Source organism: Equus przewalskii, unplaced genomic scaffold, assembly GCF_037783145.1.
Source record: "Equus przewalskii isolate Varuska unplaced genomic scaffold, EquPr2 ChrUn-10, whole genome shotgun sequence".
NCBI lineage: Eukaryota > Metazoa > Chordata > Mammalia > Perissodactyla > Equidae > Equus > Equus przewalskii.
Genome location: NW_027228747.1, coordinates 3,382,886 through 3,401,217, shown reverse-complemented (window position 1 = coordinate 3,401,217; position 18,332 = coordinate 3,382,886). Strand labels below are relative to the sequence as shown.

The following is an 18,332-nucleotide window of genomic DNA, read 5'->3' as shown; positions in this document are numbered from 1 at the left end:
CTCATATCAATGGATGGATCATCCAGACAAAAAGTCAACAAGGAAACAGTGGAACTAAATGGAAAGCTAGACCACATGGACTTTATATATATATATATATTAAGAATACCCCATCCAAAAACAGAATATACATTCTTCTCAAGTGTGCATGGAACATTCTCAAGGATAGACCATATGTTGGGAAACAAGGCAAGCCTCAATAAATTTAAAAAGATTGAAATAATAACAACCATCTTTTCCAATCACAATGCTATGAAGCTAGAAATTAACTACAAGAAAAAAGTTGAGAAAGGGACAAAAATGTGGAGGCTAAGTGACATGCTACTGAACAACCAATGGGTTATTGAAGAAATTAAAGGAGAGATCAAAAAATATCTGGAGACAAGTGAATATGAAAAATCCCATACCAACTCACATGGGATGCAGAAAAAGCAGTCCTAAGAGGGAAATTCATCATTAATACATCTTAACAAACAAGAAAAATCCCAAATAAGTAATCTCAAACTACAGCTAACTGAGTTAGAAAAAGAACAAAGCCCAAAGTCAGCAGAAGGAGAGAAACAATAAAAATCAGAGCAGAAATAATGCATGGAAACAAAAAAGACAGTAGAAAGGATCAATGAAACAAAGAACTGAGTCTTTGAGAAGATAAAATTGAGAAACCCCTAGCCAGACTTACAAAGAACAAGAGAAAGAAAGCTCAGATAAATAAAATTAGAAATAAAAGAGGAGAAATTATACCAGATACCACAGAAATACAAATGATTATAAGAGAATATTATGAAAAGCTATATGCCAACAAATTGGACAATCTAGAAGAAATGGATAAATTTTTAGACTATTACAACCTCCCAAAGCTGAATCAAGAAGAAATAGATAATCTGAATAGACCAATCACAAGTAAAGAGATTGAAACAGTAATAAAAAAATATGCCAAAAAACAAAAGCCCAGAACCAGACGGCTTCCCTGGTGAATTCTACCAAACGTTCAAGGAGGACTTAACACACATGCTTCTCAAACTATTCCAAAAAATTAGGGAACACAGAATACTCCCTAATATATTCTACAAGGCCAATATCACCCTGATACCAAAGCCTGACAAAGACAACACAAAAAAGGAAAACTACAGGCTAATATCACTGATGAACATAGACGCTAAAATTCTCAAAAAAATATTGGCAACTTGAATACAGCAATACACTAAAAGGATCATACACCATGATCAAGGGACACAGGGATGGTTCAACATCCATGAATCAATCAATGTGATACACCGTATTAACAAAATGAGGAATAAAAACCACATGATCATCTCAATAGACACAGAGAAAGCATTTGACAAGATCCAACAGCCATTTATCATAAAAACTCTTAACAAAATAGGGATAGAAGGAAATTACCTCAACATAATAAAGGCCATATATGACAAACTCACAGCCAACATCATATTCAATGGGGAAAAACTGAAAGCCATCCCCCTGAGAACAGGAACAAGAGAAGGGTGCCCACTCTCGCCACTCTTATTCAACATTGTACTGGAGGGTTTGGCCAGAGTAATTAGGCAAGAAAAAGGAATAAAAGAATCCAAATAGGAAATGAAGAAATGAAACTCTCACTGTTTGCAGATGCCATGATCTTATATAGAAAGAACCCTAAAGATTCCATTGGAAAACTATTAGAAATAATCAACAGCTACAGTAAAGTTGCAGGGAACAAGATCAACGTACAAAAATCAGTTGCATTCCTATACTCCAATAACGAACTGACAGAAAGAGAACTCAAGAATACAACCCCATTTACAACTGGAACAAAAAGAATAAAATATCTAAGAATAAATTTAACCAAGGAGGTAAAAGACCTATACAATGAAAACTATAAGACATTATTGAAAGAAATCGATGATGACATAAAGGAGTGGAAAGATATCCCATGCACAAGGAGCAGAAGAATAAACATAGTTAAAATGTCCATACTACCCAAAGCAATCTACAGATTCAATGCAATCCCCATCAGAATTCCAATGATTTTCTTCATAGAAATATAGCAAAGAATCCTAAAATTCATAAGGGGCAAGAAAAGACCCTAAAGAGCCAAAGCAATCCTGAGAAAAAAGAACAAACCTGGAGGCATCACAATCCCTGACTTCAAAATGTAGTACAAAGCTATAATAATCAAACCAGCATGGTACTGACACAGAAACAGGCACGTAGACCAATGGAATAGACTTGAAAGCCCAGAAATAAAACCACACATCTATGGACAGCTAAGCTTCAACGAAGAGGCTAAGAACACACAATGGAGAAAAGATAGTCACTTCAATAAATGGTGTTGGGAAAACTGGGCAGCCACATGCAAAAGAATGAAAATAGACCACTATCTTATACCATACACAAAAATTAACTCAAAATGGATCAAATACTTGAAAGTAAAACCTGAAACCATAAAACTTTTGGAAGAAAATATAGGTAGTATACTTTTTGACATCGATCTTAAAAGGATCTTTTGGAATACTATGTCTTCTCAGACAAGGGAAATAAAAGAAAAAATAAACAAGTGGGACTTCATTAGACTAAGGAGGTTCTGCAAGGCAAAGAAAACCAGGATCAAAACAAAAAGACAACCCACCAACTGGGAGAAAATAATTGCAAATCATGTATCTGACAAGGGGTAAATCTCCATCATATATAAAGAACTCACACAACAGAACAACAAAAAAATAAACAACCCGATCAAAAAATGGGCAGAGGATATGAACAGACATTTATCCAAAGAAGATATACAGATGGCCAATAGGCACATGAAAGTTGCTCAACATCGCTAATCATCAGAGAAACGCAAATCAAAACTACCCTAAGATACAACCTTATGCCTGTTAAAATGGCTATAATCACTAAGACAAAAAATAAATGCTGGAGAGGTCGTGAAGAAGAGGGAACCCTCATTCACTGCTGGTGGGAAGGCAAACTGGTGCAGCCACTATGAAAACAGTATGGATATTTCTCAAAAAACTAAAAATAGAAATACCATATGACCAGCTATCCCACTACTGGATATCTATCCAAAGAACATGAAATCAACAATTCAAAGTGACTTATGCACCCCTATGTTCACTGCAGCGCTATTCACAATAGCCAAGACATGGAAGTATCCCAAATGTCCATTGATCAATGATTGGATAAAGATGTAGTATATATATACAACAGAATACTACTCAGCCATAAAAAAGACAAAATCATCCCATTTGCAATAACATGGATGGACCTGGAGGGCATTATGTTAAGTGAAATAAACCAGACAAAGAAAGACAAATACCAGATGATTTCACTCATATGTAGAAGATAAACAAACACACAGACAAAGAGAACAGTTCAGTGGTTACCAGGGGAAAGGGGCTGGGGGGGAGGGCATGGGGGTAGAGGGGAGCACTTAAATAGTAATGGACAAGAAATAATGTACAACTGAAATTTCACAATGATGTAAACTATTATGAATGCAATAAAAACAAAACAAAAAAGAAAAGAAAATCTTTTCAGAAGTAAAGACTAAACTAGAAGGAATATAAGACTGAATAAATACAACAACAGATAATGCCTCAAGAGAAATAAAAGGTAAAAAATTTTTTAGATTGAAAATAAATGAAGAACTACTTAAGATTCAAGAGATAGTGACAAATACCAAAGATAGGTAAAGAAGATCAGAAACTCTAACATACAGACGATAGTAACCCTAAAGAGGAAAACCAAAACAGGGGAAGAGAGTAATACTAAAAGCTATAAATCAAGGAAAAGAATTTTTTTAAAAAACTACATATTGAAATAACATGCCGCTTACATAAGAACATTGACTCAGAATGACTAACATAGTCATGTTCTAGTAAAATTATGGAGTTTTAAGGAAAACAATTATTTTGTTTTCTAAGCAAAAAGAGCAAGTGACCTATAAAAGGGGAAAAATTATATTGTGATTAGACTGTTTGACAGGAATGATTTATGTCAGAAGAAAATAGAGTAACATAACTAAGATATACTCAAGGAAAATTAACGTGGGCCAAGGATTTTACAACCCGCAAAATGGACTTGGAGATTTGAAGGGCACAGACAAGTGTTACCAGCATTCGATAACTAGAGAATGTAGAGTCCATGAGCCCTCCCTGAAGGATCTAGAAAAAAGCCTCAGAGAAACAAAATGATGAGAGCAACATCAACATATGAGGATTGGTGGTGGGGCCAGCCCAGTGGCATAGTGGTTAAGTTTGTGCACTCCGCTTAGGTGGCCCGGGGTTCATGGGTTCAGATCCCAGGTGTGGACCTACACACTGCTGGTCAAGCCACGCTGTGGCAGCAGCCCATATGCAAAGTAGAGGAAGATTGGCACAGTTGTTAGCTCAGGGTCAATCTTCCTCAAGTCAAAAAGAGGAAGATTAGCAACAAGTGTTAGCTCAGGGCCAATCTTTCTTACTGAAAGAAGAAAAAAAAAAAGAGGACTGGTGGTAATCCATATATAGATACATAAAATTTACTTGTAGAACTAAGAATAAATCAGGGTTAGGAGGACGAGTATAGTATAATGGCTGTATGATCTGAAAATGTGGACATAGTGTATCTATTAAAATGCACAGAGAATGGGAAGAACAAAGACAAAAAAATTCTTTTAGAAATTATATTCTTGGCAGTAGTAGTAATATCGTTATCCTGAGACTGTTGTATGTGTAATGTGGGAAAAATATATGAATAATAATGGGATATTTTAATTCTATAACCTCCTATGTCCTTGAGAAAACAGATTGTTTTCTCGTAGAAGAAAAGAGATACAGATATGATATATACCAGGCTAAGTAAAGGGCTGTAGTTTTTATTTGAAGTAGAAGTATCAGTATGACTTCATGAGGCATTCTGTTATACGTATATATATATTTTTCCTCTTCCCTTATCCTTTCCTTTTGTGGACAATTCAGTCCAAAAGCCATTAGGTGGGGCAAAGCAAGGTCGACGTCCACGTGAAGCAGAGATGAGTGCAGAGCCACCACGGCCCAGCATGGGATGTGGGGAGGACATCTAGGCAGGGAGGCGGCAGTGGCAGTGACCTGAAGTGGGCTGTCGGAGCCACAGTAGGATGTGCAGGGTGTGCACATGGAGAGATGGGCAGTAGTGAGGGTGTGGGAGCCTGAGTCGGGTACAGAGAATGTCTTCATGAGGGGATGGCCCAGTTGGGCTATTGGAGCCAGAGCAGGGTGAGGAGGGTGCTGATACAGGGGTGGGGCAGTGCAGCAATGGCACAGAGAGTACTGAAGCCTGGGCAGGATGAGGAGAAAATTGGCACAGGGATGGAGATCGTGGCACTGATGGGAGATTGGTCACACATAAGAAAATGTGTGCTTTAAAACTTTATCTGTATTTTGAGGATAATGAGAGCCAGGTTTCTCACTGTCAGAAAAGGGAATCACGTATATGGAAAGGGAGAAAATTAGAATATACCCAGTGGTGTTGGATTGGAATTGGAGATATTGGTGTAAACTTATAGTTTTCAGTATATATAGATAGGTATAGAAATAAGTATAGATGTAAACGTATGTGCACAGCTCTCTCCATGGAGAGGTCTTGGGAACAGCAACATCTCAATAGTAATGAGCTCACCTAGGGACCAAATCGTCCTTTCTAAATACCAGTCTCTACTAAAAGGAATCAAGGCTCCTAAGGTGGAGAAAGGACTGGTTCCAGGGCTGGTGCAGAGAAAGTACAAGATGAGCCTGGAACATCCTCTTGTGCCAGAAACTAAGGATGTGCTCAAATAATTATGGGGACATGTGAAAGGACCCAGGAGTGAGCTTGAAAGGGCTCTCACTGGCCAAATCTGGAATAATTTGAGCATGATAATAAATACTGTTTAAATCCATGAGTTCATAAAAATACAAAAAATGGCTAACTGGTCAGATTTAGATAGTGATAGGGGCAAAATCATCTTAAAAGTCATTAAAGAGAAAGAATCAGGCATTTATCCCGCCTCTCTTACATGAGCTTCACACTGGGTAACCAAAAAGTAGGGAGGGGAAGTGTCTCCCTATGGAACTATTCAAGCTAATGAATGAAAATGAAATTAGAGAATTAGAATATCATTCTTTTTCACACCAAATGAATTAAGTGAACAAAAGAAGTGGCTAATAATAGAAAAAAGACAGACAACCAGACACGATGGGCCTTTTGATGAAAGAATATACCAGCACCTATAGTCCTGCTGAAGGCCTCAAAACTGAGTGTGATCAATTCTGGATTGAACTACCCATAGCAGGAAATGCAGAGGAGAGGAACGTGTTGAGCTATGCTATTATTAGTATGCAATCAGCAAAAGCCAGACTTCTGGCAGAAGGTAGGGTACACAGGTCAAACATCCTGGAGTCTTCAACAGATAAACTGTTATGAAAAGAAAGGAATGGAGGAGGAAATCTATAGATTAACAAACTCAAAATACATATCAAATCAAAGAAATGGGAAAGACGGAAGTATAGTGTCCAGGGAAGCATACTCGGATGATAAAACTACAAAGAAATGTAAGGAAGTGATTATCATACAGGTTAGGATAGTGGCTACTTTTTAGAGGAGGGAGACAATTGTGATTAAGACTAGGGTAGCTGGAGAAGTTCCATTTCTGACCAGGGTGGTAATTTCAAGGGTGTTTGCCTTATAATAATTCGTTGTCGTGTATTTTTGTATGTGTGATTTTCTGTATATGTTTTCTTTTTCAATTAGAAAGGTAAAAAAACAAACCCTGGACTTCTGACTCCAGGTGTGGCAGGCTGAGAACGGCTCCCAAAGATGCAGCCACACTCTAACCCCTGGAGCCTGTGAATGTTGCCTTATTTGGAAAAAGGGTCTTTTCCAGATGTGACTAAATCAGGATTTTTAGATGAAGAGATTATAATGGATTATCTGGGTGGGCCCTAAATGCAATCACAAGCCTCCTTATAAGAACAGGGCAGAGGAGGATTTGACCCAGAGGAGAAGGTGATGTGAAGATGGAGACAGAGATTGGAGTGATAGACCCATAAGCCAAAGATCACTAAATAACTCCGGCAGCCCAAAGAAGCCAGAAGAGGCAGGGAATAAATTCTCCTCCAGATCTCCAGAGGGAGTATGGCCCTGCTGATGCCTTGATTTCAGATTTCTGCCCCTAGAACTGTGAGAGAATAAGTTTCTGTTGTTTTAAGCCACTAAGGTTGTGGTTATTTATTACAGTTTCTACAGGAAACTAATATACCAGGTAAGTGGAAGGTCAAGGCTGGGCATTCCTCCTACTGCAATAGGAAGAAGGTAGATAAATTATAAAAACCATATTTTAAAAAAAGGCACAAAAGGGCTCTGGAAAGAATGAGGACTAGATGATCTAAAACTCCACAGATGGAAGAACCTTTCTGAGATGAGCTGAGCACAGGCTGAGGCTCAGGCTTAACCCAGGCAGAATGACTCTGCTTGGGGAAGAGAAATCACCAAAGTTTTTGGTGGTCATGTAAAGCTGGAGTGACAAGATGAAAACTTAAGGGACCTCTAACAATGACCAGTTTTAACTATGGAAAATGTGTGAACTCCTGGAATGTTTAGGAAGCTGGAGAATTAGGCTAAAAGCTTCTGAAAGGGAGACTGTATTTCCCACAGTCTGGCATTATTGATTAGGAGACAAGGACCTGCTGAGGCAGGGGAAGAAGAGCCCCAACTGCACACTCATCTCCTCCTCAACACATTTGCCAGATTTTGAGGCTGCTTGGAGTAGGAGCCTGGACAGCGAGCTCAATCTAAAGTTATAAAGCCTCTACAATGATTCACAATTTCTGGCAAACAATAAAAAATTATTAGATTTGTAAACAGAAAAGAAACGTGATCGAAATGAAAAGAAGAAAAGATAATAGGAGAAGACCCACAGATGATCCAGATACTAGAGTTAGCATACAAGAATGTAAAAATAACTATGATTAACGTGTTAAGGAAAATAGTGAAAATGATGGACATGCAGATGAAAATATGGAGAATTTAAACAGAGAATTGAAATTTACAAAAAAGTCAAATGGATATTCTAGAACTGAAAAGAATACAAAATCTGAAATGAGAATTCAGTGTAAGCCTTTAACAGGAGATTGGGCAAGCAGAAAAAAGGACTAGTGAACTGGAATATAAGTCAATAGAAAATACCCAACCTGAAGCACGGAGATCAAAAAACGAAAGGAAAACAAAAAGAAAGTAAGAAACACAGGGACATGCTCAAATATCTAGCAAACATGTAACTGGACTCTTAGAAGGAGAGAAGAGAGAATATTGGGCAAAAGAAGTATTCAAAGAGATAATGGTTGATAATTTTCCAAAACTGATAAAAGATATCAACCCACAGATTCAAGAAACTCAGCAAACCCAAGCAAGATAGATACAAATAAAATCCTTCCTGGGCACATCCTAGTAACACTGTTGAACATCCAAGACACTGTTGAACGTCTTAAAAGAAATCAGAAGAAAAATGCCACATTATCCTCAAAGAAACAACCATATGAAAAACAGATCACTTGCCAAAAAACACAACGGAAGCCAGAACACAATGAAATAACATCTTTAAAGTTTCAAAAGAAAATAATTGTGAACCTGGATTTCTATACCAAAGGGAAAAAATGCCACAAAAATAAAAGTTTAAAAAAGATGATTTTAACCAAAACGATCTTGAAAAAGAATAAAGTTGGAGATCTTATACTTCCTAACTTTAAAACTTACTACAAATCTACAGTAATAAAAACAGCATAGTACTGTCACAAAAACAGACATATAGACAAATGGAATAAAAGAGAGAACCCAGAAATAAACCTTCACACATATGGTCAATGATTTTGACAAGGGTGCCAAGATCCTTCAATGAAGAAGACAGTCTTTTCAACAAATGGTGTTGGGAAAACTGGATATCCACATGAAAAAGAATGAACCTGACCCTTACCTTATGCCACATACAAAATTTAACTCAAAATGGATAAGAGATCTAAACATAAGAGCTAAAACTACAAAACTCTTAGAAGAAAACATAAGGGGAAATCTTCATGATATCGCATGTGGTAATGCGTCCTTGGATATGACATCAAAAGTATTGGCAACAACGAAAAAAGATAAGTAGGGCTACATCAAAATTAACAACTTCTCTGCATCAAAGAACACTCCTGAAAGACAGTCCCAGTTTCTGTCTTTGTGGGACTTTCAGTTTAGCAAGGCAGACAGTCTTCAGACACGTGATGCATGCTGTGAGGGAAATTGTAGAACTGAATTACAGAGGATGTAAAAATATGAAAGTCCTCAGGGAAGACCCACAGAGTAGTGCAGCCATGGACAAGCTGAACATGTTTTCTTTCTCATCTTTCTGTTATAGTCCCTGGGGCCAGGCCCTGAGCAGGTCAGGAAATGATCCTTAACTCTTTTGGAGCTGAAGTTTCAAATTCCATTTCTCCTGAAAAGTGTAGCGAAAATGTTTGTGAGGTGGAGGTGATGGTGGTTATTAATTCCAATTTAGGCAAGTTTTACTTCTTTTCTGAGAATTTCAGGACATCTCCTATAACCAAGGAAATCCTGACATGTTACAAAACCAGTCCAGGAATTACTGACTTAAACGCTTGAATTTTGGTGGGAGCTAAATGGTAATTAAACTCAAAGTAATAACCAACATAGAAAACTGGGCACACTTACAAAAGATTTTCCAGGTAACACCAGACCTTCTTTAAAAAGAGAAGAAAGAAACTTCCTAGATTTCTCTTGTTTCAGTTTAACTTGTGTCTTGTTGTTTTCACCTTAGAACAAATGACATGCTGCTCACTTCTTTCGAATATTGCACTGTCAAATGTTAGTGGCTTGCTTTCCCTGTCACCCTACCCTCAGGCTGGATGATTCTAGGTCCTTTCACTTTTCTTCTTTTAGACCCTGTGGAATTTGACTACCTGCCTGATCTCTGAAACTGGCACTGGCCCTACCAGAGCCTTAATCTAGGGACCTGAAAATGAGCTAGACCAGAAACCAGCAAGCTACCTCAGCCACTTCTAAACCAGGAGATAGCCAGTTAACTGCTGGCTGATTGATTTAAAGTTCATGTGATGAGGGCTCTGGTAGTTACGAAAATTGAGGCGTCCTGATGGCTTTGGAAGAATCTCAGTAAGCCCATTGTCATCACAACTGAGCACTTGCTGTTTGGCCAAGTAAGCCTCTGAGTGTCCCAAGAGTCACCTGGAATATAGGGTTTGGGGATGGGGTGGCTATTAATTAGAGAAAAAAAAATGGAATAGCTATTTCAAGACCAAAAGGTTGTACAAAGAGTGTCAGGTGGGAGCCTCTAACAACAAGATCTTGACCCTTCCCTTCCCAGGGTTTCATGGCCTAATAAAATATTTTGTTATCTCAATTAGGTTAACATTTCATGCATTGCTTTGGTTCAAAATAACTCGGGGAATTTTAAAAGCAAAACTGATTTGGTTTCCTGCTGAGTAAAAAACTTAAATTCAAGTTGTGTAGGGAGGAGGGACAAAGTAATGGGTTTAGGTTCATCCGTTTGACTCTAGACACGGCTTCCAGCCTCTGCGACAGAATTACGTTGAGAAGGGAACTCGGGGAATTCAGTTTCACTCCCACAGGCAATGAAAGTTTTTGCTGCTTAAGAGGTGGGCAAAAGCATTTGACAATAAGGAAACTCTCAGAGATTTGCCCAAGGTCCTACAGAGTGATCCACCTGAGATAGCGTGCACCCCAGGGAATACATAACAGTCGGATGCCCTTTTTGATTCTAGGTTTGAAGACTCAGATTTACTACCACTACTTGCCGTGTGACTGGGTAAATCACTACACCACAAGCCTCGGCTTATCTATAAGATGGGTTGAAAACTGACTGTCATCTGGGCTGCCTTGAGAAGCACAGCTGTAAGGGATCCTGGGTTCACTGTTTCATGTGGGGCTTTTTGACAAGCATCCAAAAGGAGCAGGAGAACTTCTGCCTCCTCGGTCGGACTCTGCGTCTTGAAATGGGCCTCCCTGCCCTACCTCCCACAACAGCTCCCCCTTCCTTGATTCGTGCGTCAGAACACTGATCTAGTGCAGACTCTACTGTGATGCGAAGCGACACGACTCGCCGGCTCTCCGCGGCCACCCGGCACGATGGTCCGGTCGGCCCCGACCTCATCAACATGGCAGCTGGGAGCGGCCTGCCGGAAGAAGGAAGGTGTGGCAAGGAAGGAAAACTTCCGCTTCCGTTGGGCAGGAGCTTTCATTTCTTGTGCTACCGTGACTAAGATGGAAGGATTTTTGGAGCCACGGTCCGGCCTTTGGGCCGGGGGTCCGGCCCCCGGGCAGTTTTACCGCATCCCGTCCGGTCCGGGTTGCCTCGTGGACCCGGCGCCCGTTCTGTGCGGGGGTCCGATCACGCGCACGCAGTAAGCTCTGGGCGCAAGGGAGGCCCGGTGGGGCCTGGTGCGGTCGGCGGGCTCCGAGGGAGGCGAGGCGGGGACCCCGGGGCGCAGAGTCCAGAGAACGAAAGGAGCTGTGGAAAAGCAGAAGCGAGACCCACTGCGCTGGGAGAGGACTCAGGCTCTCCCCGCGCCGCCTCGCTAGACCTCCCTCTCTCTCCAGGAACCCCATGGTGACCGGGACCTCGGTCCTAGGCGTGAAGTTTGATGGCGGAGTGGTGATCGCAGCAGACATGCTGGGCTCCTACGGCTCCTTGGCTCGTTTCCGCAACATCTCTCGCATTATGCGAGTCAACGACAGCACCATGCTGGGTGCTTCCGGAGACTACGCTGATTTCCAATATTTGAAGCAAGTTCTCGGCCAGATGGTGTAAGTCATCTAGAGAAGAGGGAGTTGTTCCCAAGTGGGGAGGGAATCCTCTATTTTTGTCCTCCTAAGAAGTTCTAAAGTGGAGGAACTTGAGGCTGCAGCAGAGGACAGGGAGAATGATTGGGGGTGGAAGGTGTGAGAGTGTAATAAATCCTTTCCAGAGTTAGGGGGTGTGAAATGGGGAAGATTGTGTTAACGTCTTTTGGGGGTGGATAGACATGCCGACTTGCATCCTCTCCCTTTTCTCACAACCACTTCTGTTTAAGGATTGACGAGGAGCTGTTGGGAGATGGACACAGCTACAGTCCTAGAGCTATTCATTCCTGGCTGACCAGGGCCATGTACAGCCGCCGCTCCAAGATGAACCCCCTCTGGAACACCATGGTCATTGGAGGCTATGCTGATGGAGAGAGGTTTCTCTGAACACAAATAACTTATTTCTTTGACCACCCAACCTCTAGTGCCTGTGTAGTGTCAGTCTCTTCCCCTGAGTGAATCCCACCTCTGACTCAGACCCCATGATCCCGTCCTTCAGCTACGATACAGAAACCTAAGATGAAATGAGTTCTTTTATCTGTTGTGTCCTGTTAGCTTTCTGGGTTATGTGGACATGCTTGGTGTAGCCTATGAAGCCCCTTCGCTGGCCACTGGTTATGGTGCATACTTGGCTCAGGTGAGTAGTCAGTTGAGGTGGGGGTGGGGAGAGGGGAAGACAAGGCAGTGGGGGTCAGTGGTTCTCTGCTCGTTCCTCCTCCTTGAAATTCTGACACGAGGATCAGGCTAGGATCCCTACTGCTGGGCAGGTGGTTCTCTTTGTAGTCCAGAGGCTGTAAGTGTTGGCACTTAGATTCCAATGAGAAGGGGGTGTGTCTGGGAGTCAGGAGACATGTGCAAAGAGAGGGCACCCTAGAACTTCTCCTGCAGGTGGGTCTTAGCCCAAGTAAGCAGAGTTCATTCTGGTGAGGCAGTAAGTGGAATGTCACCTTTTCACTCATTTATGCTTGTTTTTACAACGTGGATTGGAGACAAATAGCCTGGTATTCAGCCCCTGACCCTTCCCATGTTTTTTTCTCCCATCTCCCTAGCCTCTGCTGCGAGAAATTCTGGAGAAGCAGCCAGTGCTGAGCCAGACCGAGGCCCGGGAGCTAGTGGAACGCTGCATGCGAGTGCTGTACTATCGGGATGCCCGTTCTTATAACCGGGTGAGGAGGGGGGTGAATAACAATGATGATGGGGATCTAACTGGCAGATCTGGTGACTACTTGAGTCCTTGGGTCTCTGTGCTTTGAAGAACAGGTTCCCCATTTCTGTCTCCCGTTTTCCTATTAGGGGAGGACCCTCTACTTGACCTTTGACCGGCCCCAGGGACTTCTTTCATGTAAGGGTGGGCATTTTGATTGAGTTCTGCTTTCTTTCAGTTTCAAATCGCCACTGTAACCGAAAAAGGTGTTGAAATAGAGGGACCACTGTCTGCAGAGACCAACTGGGATATTGCCCACATGATCAGGTGATTGAAATCAAAATTACAGTAGGCAAAAAAGGTGTTAGAAAAGTTGGGAGGCCCCTTGGCTTGCACTACTTGGTTTTTCTGAGGTCCCAACCAAGAAATTCTCTGGGTGGAGAGCGTTTTGGTTGAGGATAGAGCTCTTTAGGAAATGATTTCTCTCCCTATGGCTTCACAATTTTATTTTGCTCTCTTCCTTTTTAGTGGCTTTGAATGAAATACAGATGCATTACCCAGAACTGAAGCTGAACCCTTCTTTTGCCTTTGAACTTGGCTGATTCAAAGGTTTTTTCTTTTGTACAATAAATTAATCCTTGAAATGCCTGCTGAGTGGTTGTATTCTGTCTAAGCAGGTCACACCAAGAGTGAAACTGCATGTCCCTCCCTGGTCAGAGAACCCTTTGGCTCTTGGTTCTTAGAGCAAATATGGAATGCTCTGTATGACAATGCAGAAGGCCCCTACTGTCTTCATTTGGGTCTCTGCTGAGGGCAGCTTTAAAGCCAGGCTTAATCTTTGTGTGATAACATAATTGGCTTTTTAAACCTTTTTCTTAAACATTTCTACCCATACACTAGATTCTAAAATATAGATTTTCTGGTTAATGCTGGCTGCAAATGAGATTTTATTTAAAGCACTACTTCAAAGATAGAAATGTAGTATCAAGTGGAGCTGCTCTGAATGAGGTTACCCCCCCAGCTGGAACTGACAGCCTCAATCCCTCACCATCCAGCATCCTCACCCTTCACATGGAGAATACTAAGTAATTCCAACACTTGACCTAAATGTTTATGGTCCAAATCTGCTAATTTCTAGCACGGTCAGAAAACCTCTTCCAATTATTGTGTGTTCACTAAGAAGTCCTAAGTGTAGCCGTGAGTCAAATCAGTTGGGGTATTAGTCAAATTCCATCCCCAGAATGGTGTTAAACCTGAATTTTTAAAATGGATACCCTAAGTGATTTTGATGCATATCCTCTCTAAACCGTTTTTGAGAAACTAGTATAGGCAGGAAACCCAAAAACTATTAGAGAAATTTACTGAGCTGAGCTAAGAAATGAAAACACACCTTTGTTTGTATTATCCATGGTTACAACAGACTAGTAAATTTAAGCAAAAGAAAATCATGAGCTTTCAATTTGCATCTTCCACACATTCAGTCTCAACACAGAAAAGTAATCAATAAATACTTGTTTATTGGTTAAACTGAATTATAAAAAACAAACAAAAAAAATTTCCTTCTACTACTAAGCCATGCGGGTGGAATCCACAAAGATAACTTCCTGGCCAAAACCCAGCTGATCCATTGTTGGTTTTATGATTTTAAAAAAATTACCCATCAAGAAAGTCATAGTGTGCAGAGGCCAGGCACCCAGCTCTGCTAAGGCTGAGCCTGCTGTGGAGACTACCAAAGAGAAGGATTAGGTTGTTGTAGATAGAGTTGACCATAGTTCCTGAACTTTCTGAAAGGCAAAAGGTTGACTTGAAAGTCCATATTATGTCATAATGGCATCAGGCAAAAAGCTGGGAAAGAGAAGCCTGGATGGATCCTCAGTTCAGTTTTCAGATGCCCCTGGTTCCCAAGGCTGGCCAAGCTGTTTCTGGGAGGAATTACTCCAGTTCACTATATTATAGTGTGCTGGGGATTAAAAAACAAACAAAAAAACAAGGGTGAGGAGAAACAGGTGGTAACAAATGTCACACCTGTAGCATCAGGCCCATCACATCTTGAGCATCTCCCAGTCTGTGAAAGCCTATTAAAAGAAACGGGGTCGCCTAGAAAAAACCACATTGTTTATAAATCCATTTCCCCTCATTTTATTAAATGTTCCACTTATGTACATTTTAAAGATGAACCATATACAAGCCTGTGCAGGTTGCCTCCTTGGTTCACAGGAGGGAGACATTGCTGGAAGCCTCAGGATGGACAGAAGAATGGTGTAGCTGTGGGGAAGGTGGATTTGGACTTTTGCTCCTTTTCTCTGTATTTTACAGTACATTTCAGTTTATAACCATGAGTACATACAATAAAAAAAAAATCCCTCATGCAAATTGTAGAAAAAAATTTTCTTTCCTTGAAGCTGGCAGTGAAAAATAAAGATTCATGTCTTTTTCTTTGTGTACACCCCCGTGTGTTTCTTCTTCAGGTCAGATTCTTCTCTAAGCATTAAGACAAATAGAGGAAAGCCACAGGATAAGCAGGATTTCAACAAGTGGTCTGTCATTTCTTTTTAGAGTTCAACACTTAACTTCTTGCACAATTAGCTCCTGGCTGTAGGACATGTGATCTCTTGAACAGGCATGCTGTCCACTTAACCGGATGAATGTCAGCAAAGCAGGGACTGCCCCTGGGGGTTTCCAGGATGAAGACCCATGCACTGGGAATGGCTTCCACCCTAACACTCTGTGTGATCACCTCAGTACCGCTTGCTAAAGACATGTATGATCCTTTGTCCAGAGTGATGGGGTAAGAATGGGGAAAGGGCCAAGGATCGCAGGTGGTTTTGTCGTGTTTTTGTTGGAAGGAGGGTGGTGAGGAAAAACAAATCTATTCATCATTCTGGATGATTAGAGGTGGTTTCATGCATTTTTAAAGCCACAATTTAATATCTAGAGTTGCTGTAGAAACCAACATCTCTGGAGAGGGAAGGAAAAGCAAGGAGAAGGAAGAGAGAGTTCAGTGGGATTTTTTTTCCATTTTTGTTTTTATATAAAACTGTTAAGACCACAATGAAAAAAGTTTTTTATCCATATATATAATAAACCAGTTTGTGAGCTACATAATTTTGTCTTTCCCATCTTCAGAAATGTTCTCACATTGACAATGGTTGGATAGCATCATGCCCAAAGACATTGGCCACACAGTAAAACAAATTAAAAAACCCAGATGTACTATGATACAAGTGAGGTAAAAGGGGAAACAAAAAAGTTAACATTCGCCCACAAAGGATTTTTTTCTTTTTCTTGATTTTGTCGGAAAAATACCAAACACAGTGATTTAAATTTTTAAAAAAGTCACAAAAACCTGTTTTTAGCAGAAGTGAATGACCAATGGGCCAGCTCCTCGGCTCAGAAGTGATCACTATTGGTACTCCTAATAATCCACAAATCCACAGGGAAGTATAAGTCAACATCAGGGGGGAGTGGTGGCATAAAATTAAAAAATATAAACCAAATACCCCACCTGGTATACCCCCTTTTCCCTAAATCCCTCTACCCTCCCTCACACTCCCCCCCCCCGCCGACTCCACATCCCCTCATGACCCCAACACTCAAATCTCCATCAGATCTAGGTCAGCTTCTTCAAAGCCATAGAAGGACTCGGTCTCGCTTTCACCCTCAAAGAGCTGGTGAAGGCTTTCAGGCTCAATTGTCTCTTCAGGAGACGACCGGGGTCGTGGAGTGGAAGCTGAGGGCTCCTCAGACTGTTCCCCACTCAGCTTCAGCTGCTCCTCTAGGGAGGCAATTAGCTCCTCCTGCATGTCAGCATTTCTTGTAGGCGAGTTAATGTTGCCATCAGGGCCAGGCAGAACACTAGCCACAAGGAAGGATCGCTGAACTAGCTCTGGACAGTCTCCAATGACGCCCAACACCTCAGCCAGCCAGACCAGCACCAGTTGAAGCAGGACATCAGAATCACACGCAGTATCTGCCATTTCCCGAGCCTGTTCCTTCCACTTTTTGTGCAGGAAGTTCTTGACAGTTCGTTTGATGCATACATCTAATGGCTGGATTTTGGAGCTACAGCCTGCTGGGACCACTGCAGGCAAAGTGCTAGAGGCACTAAGCATAGCTAGCACCTCTTCTGACAAGTGAGTGCGATGACAGTCCATCACAAGCATGCCTTTACTGCGCTGGCAAGCTGTGTGCTTCTGCCACACTCGGGCTGACCACAGCTCCATGATCTCATCATCACTGTAGCCACTCTCCTTCGCCTCTAGCAATATAGAGTCTGGCACATTAGCTGGCTGATCCATTTGTCCTCGGTAGAAAACAAGGGTAGGGAGGACAGTGCCATCTGCCAGAATGGCCAGCACCACATCACACCAAGGTTCCCCTGTGCCCACTGTCTGCAGGGCGTTCTCCTTCCGGTCATCACTGCTCAGCACCTCTGTATCCAGGAACAAAGAGATCTCATCAATAGCCACGATCATAGACAAGGGTAAGTCCTGGTTGTGAATCTGCCGCTGTACAAATTCAATGAAGAGTCCTGCATTCTCTGCCACATCCTTAGGTAGGGTGTGGGCCACAGCTCGTCGGGCATGGGGAGTCAGGTGGTGCCGTAGCATGAAACGCACAGCCCACTCATAAGAGATCTTAAACCCCCCTTCCAAAGAACGTCCTATTTTGGTGGCTTTCTGGAACAAGGTCTCCTCATTTACAGGTAGCTGTTGCTCTCGTTGGGTTAGCACCCACTCAGCCAGTTTCTCTTCTGCCTCTAAGCTCAAATATTTGCCCTCCAGATTCTCCCCCTGGGAGGCCTGGAAGCGCCGAAGCCAACGCCGGATGCGTCGCTGGGGGTTTCGGAAGTGTTCAGCTGCCTGTTCTGTATTGCAGCATAGGGCAAACAGTACCACTCGAAGCTTCTTCACAGACAGCTGCTCCTTCTTGCCAAGCCCACTGCTACTACCACCCCCAGATGCTGGTTCAGGTTCCTGGGTGACCAGGCTCCCTTCATCCTGGTCATCAACATTCAGACATTCGGCCCCCTCTGTAGCCAAGGGCGGTAGGGCTAAAGGCTGGGGGTGAGTAGGGGTTGGTGGTGGGGTTGCAGTTGAGGCTGGTGATGGGAGTGCCTGAGCCAGGGGAGTTGGTAGCTCTTCAGGCTCAGCTGGGGTGGCCCCTGCAGATTTCACAGTGGCAGCTTTATTAGAGGGGAAGGAAGGAGGGTACATATTCTTCAAGTTCCGGTCATGCACTCGGTCACGAGTCTGGCCATGTCTAAAGGGTAGTAAAGAAAGGAAGAGAAAACTCAGTTAAACTAGGAAGATGAAATAGTAAT

General features: G+C 42.0%; 2 protein-coding genes across 18 annotated transcripts in view; one reads left to right on the top strand and one right to left on the bottom strand.

Moving 5' to 3' along the window:
• The first annotated feature begins 10,787 nt into the window (after positions 1-10,787).
• On the top strand, positions 10,788-13,657 carry PSMB4 (proteasome 20S subunit beta 4). Its single transcript, XM_008509591.2, has 7 exons — positions 10,788-11,426; positions 11,623-11,829; positions 12,096-12,242; positions 12,421-12,502; positions 12,915-13,031; positions 13,248-13,336; positions 13,538-13,657. Exons 1-7 carry the CDS (start codon positions 11,152-11,154, stop codon positions 13,548-13,550), a joined length of 930 nt encoding a protein of 309 aa, XP_008507813.1. The 5' UTR covers positions 10,788-11,151; the 3' UTR covers positions 13,551-13,657.
• An 849-nt stretch (positions 13,658-14,506) lies between these two features.
• Positions 14,507-18,332, bottom strand: part of POGZ (pogo transposable element derived with ZNF domain) — a 49,449-nt gene continuing 45,623 nt past the window's right edge. For all 17 annotated transcript variants that reach the window (XM_070607003.1, XM_070607006.1, XM_070607011.1 and 14 more), the window contains one exon: positions 14,507-18,271. In XM_070607003.1, coding sequence (XP_070463104.1) covers positions 16,603-18,271 — 1,669 coding nt within the window. In that variant the 3' untranslated portion in view covers positions 14,507-16,602. The remainder of the gene's footprint in view (positions 18,272-18,332) is intronic.

What these genes read in the sequence shown, in the direction of transcription:
- PSMB4 (XM_008509591.2), top strand. Translation starts at nt 11,152, where the DNA reads ATGGTCCGGTCGGCCCCGACCTCATCAACATGGCAGCTGGGAGCGGCC. An exon ending in GGCTATGCTGATGGAGAGAG is followed by an intron (nt 12,243 to 12,420) that starts GTTTCTCTGAAC and finishes GTGTCCTGTTAG; the next exon opens with CTTTCTGGGTTATGTGGACA. An exon ending in ATGCCCGTTCTTATAACCGG is followed by an intron (nt 13,032 to 13,247) that starts GTGAGGAGGGGG and finishes GCTTTCTTTCAG; the next exon opens with TTTCAAATCGCCACTGTAAC.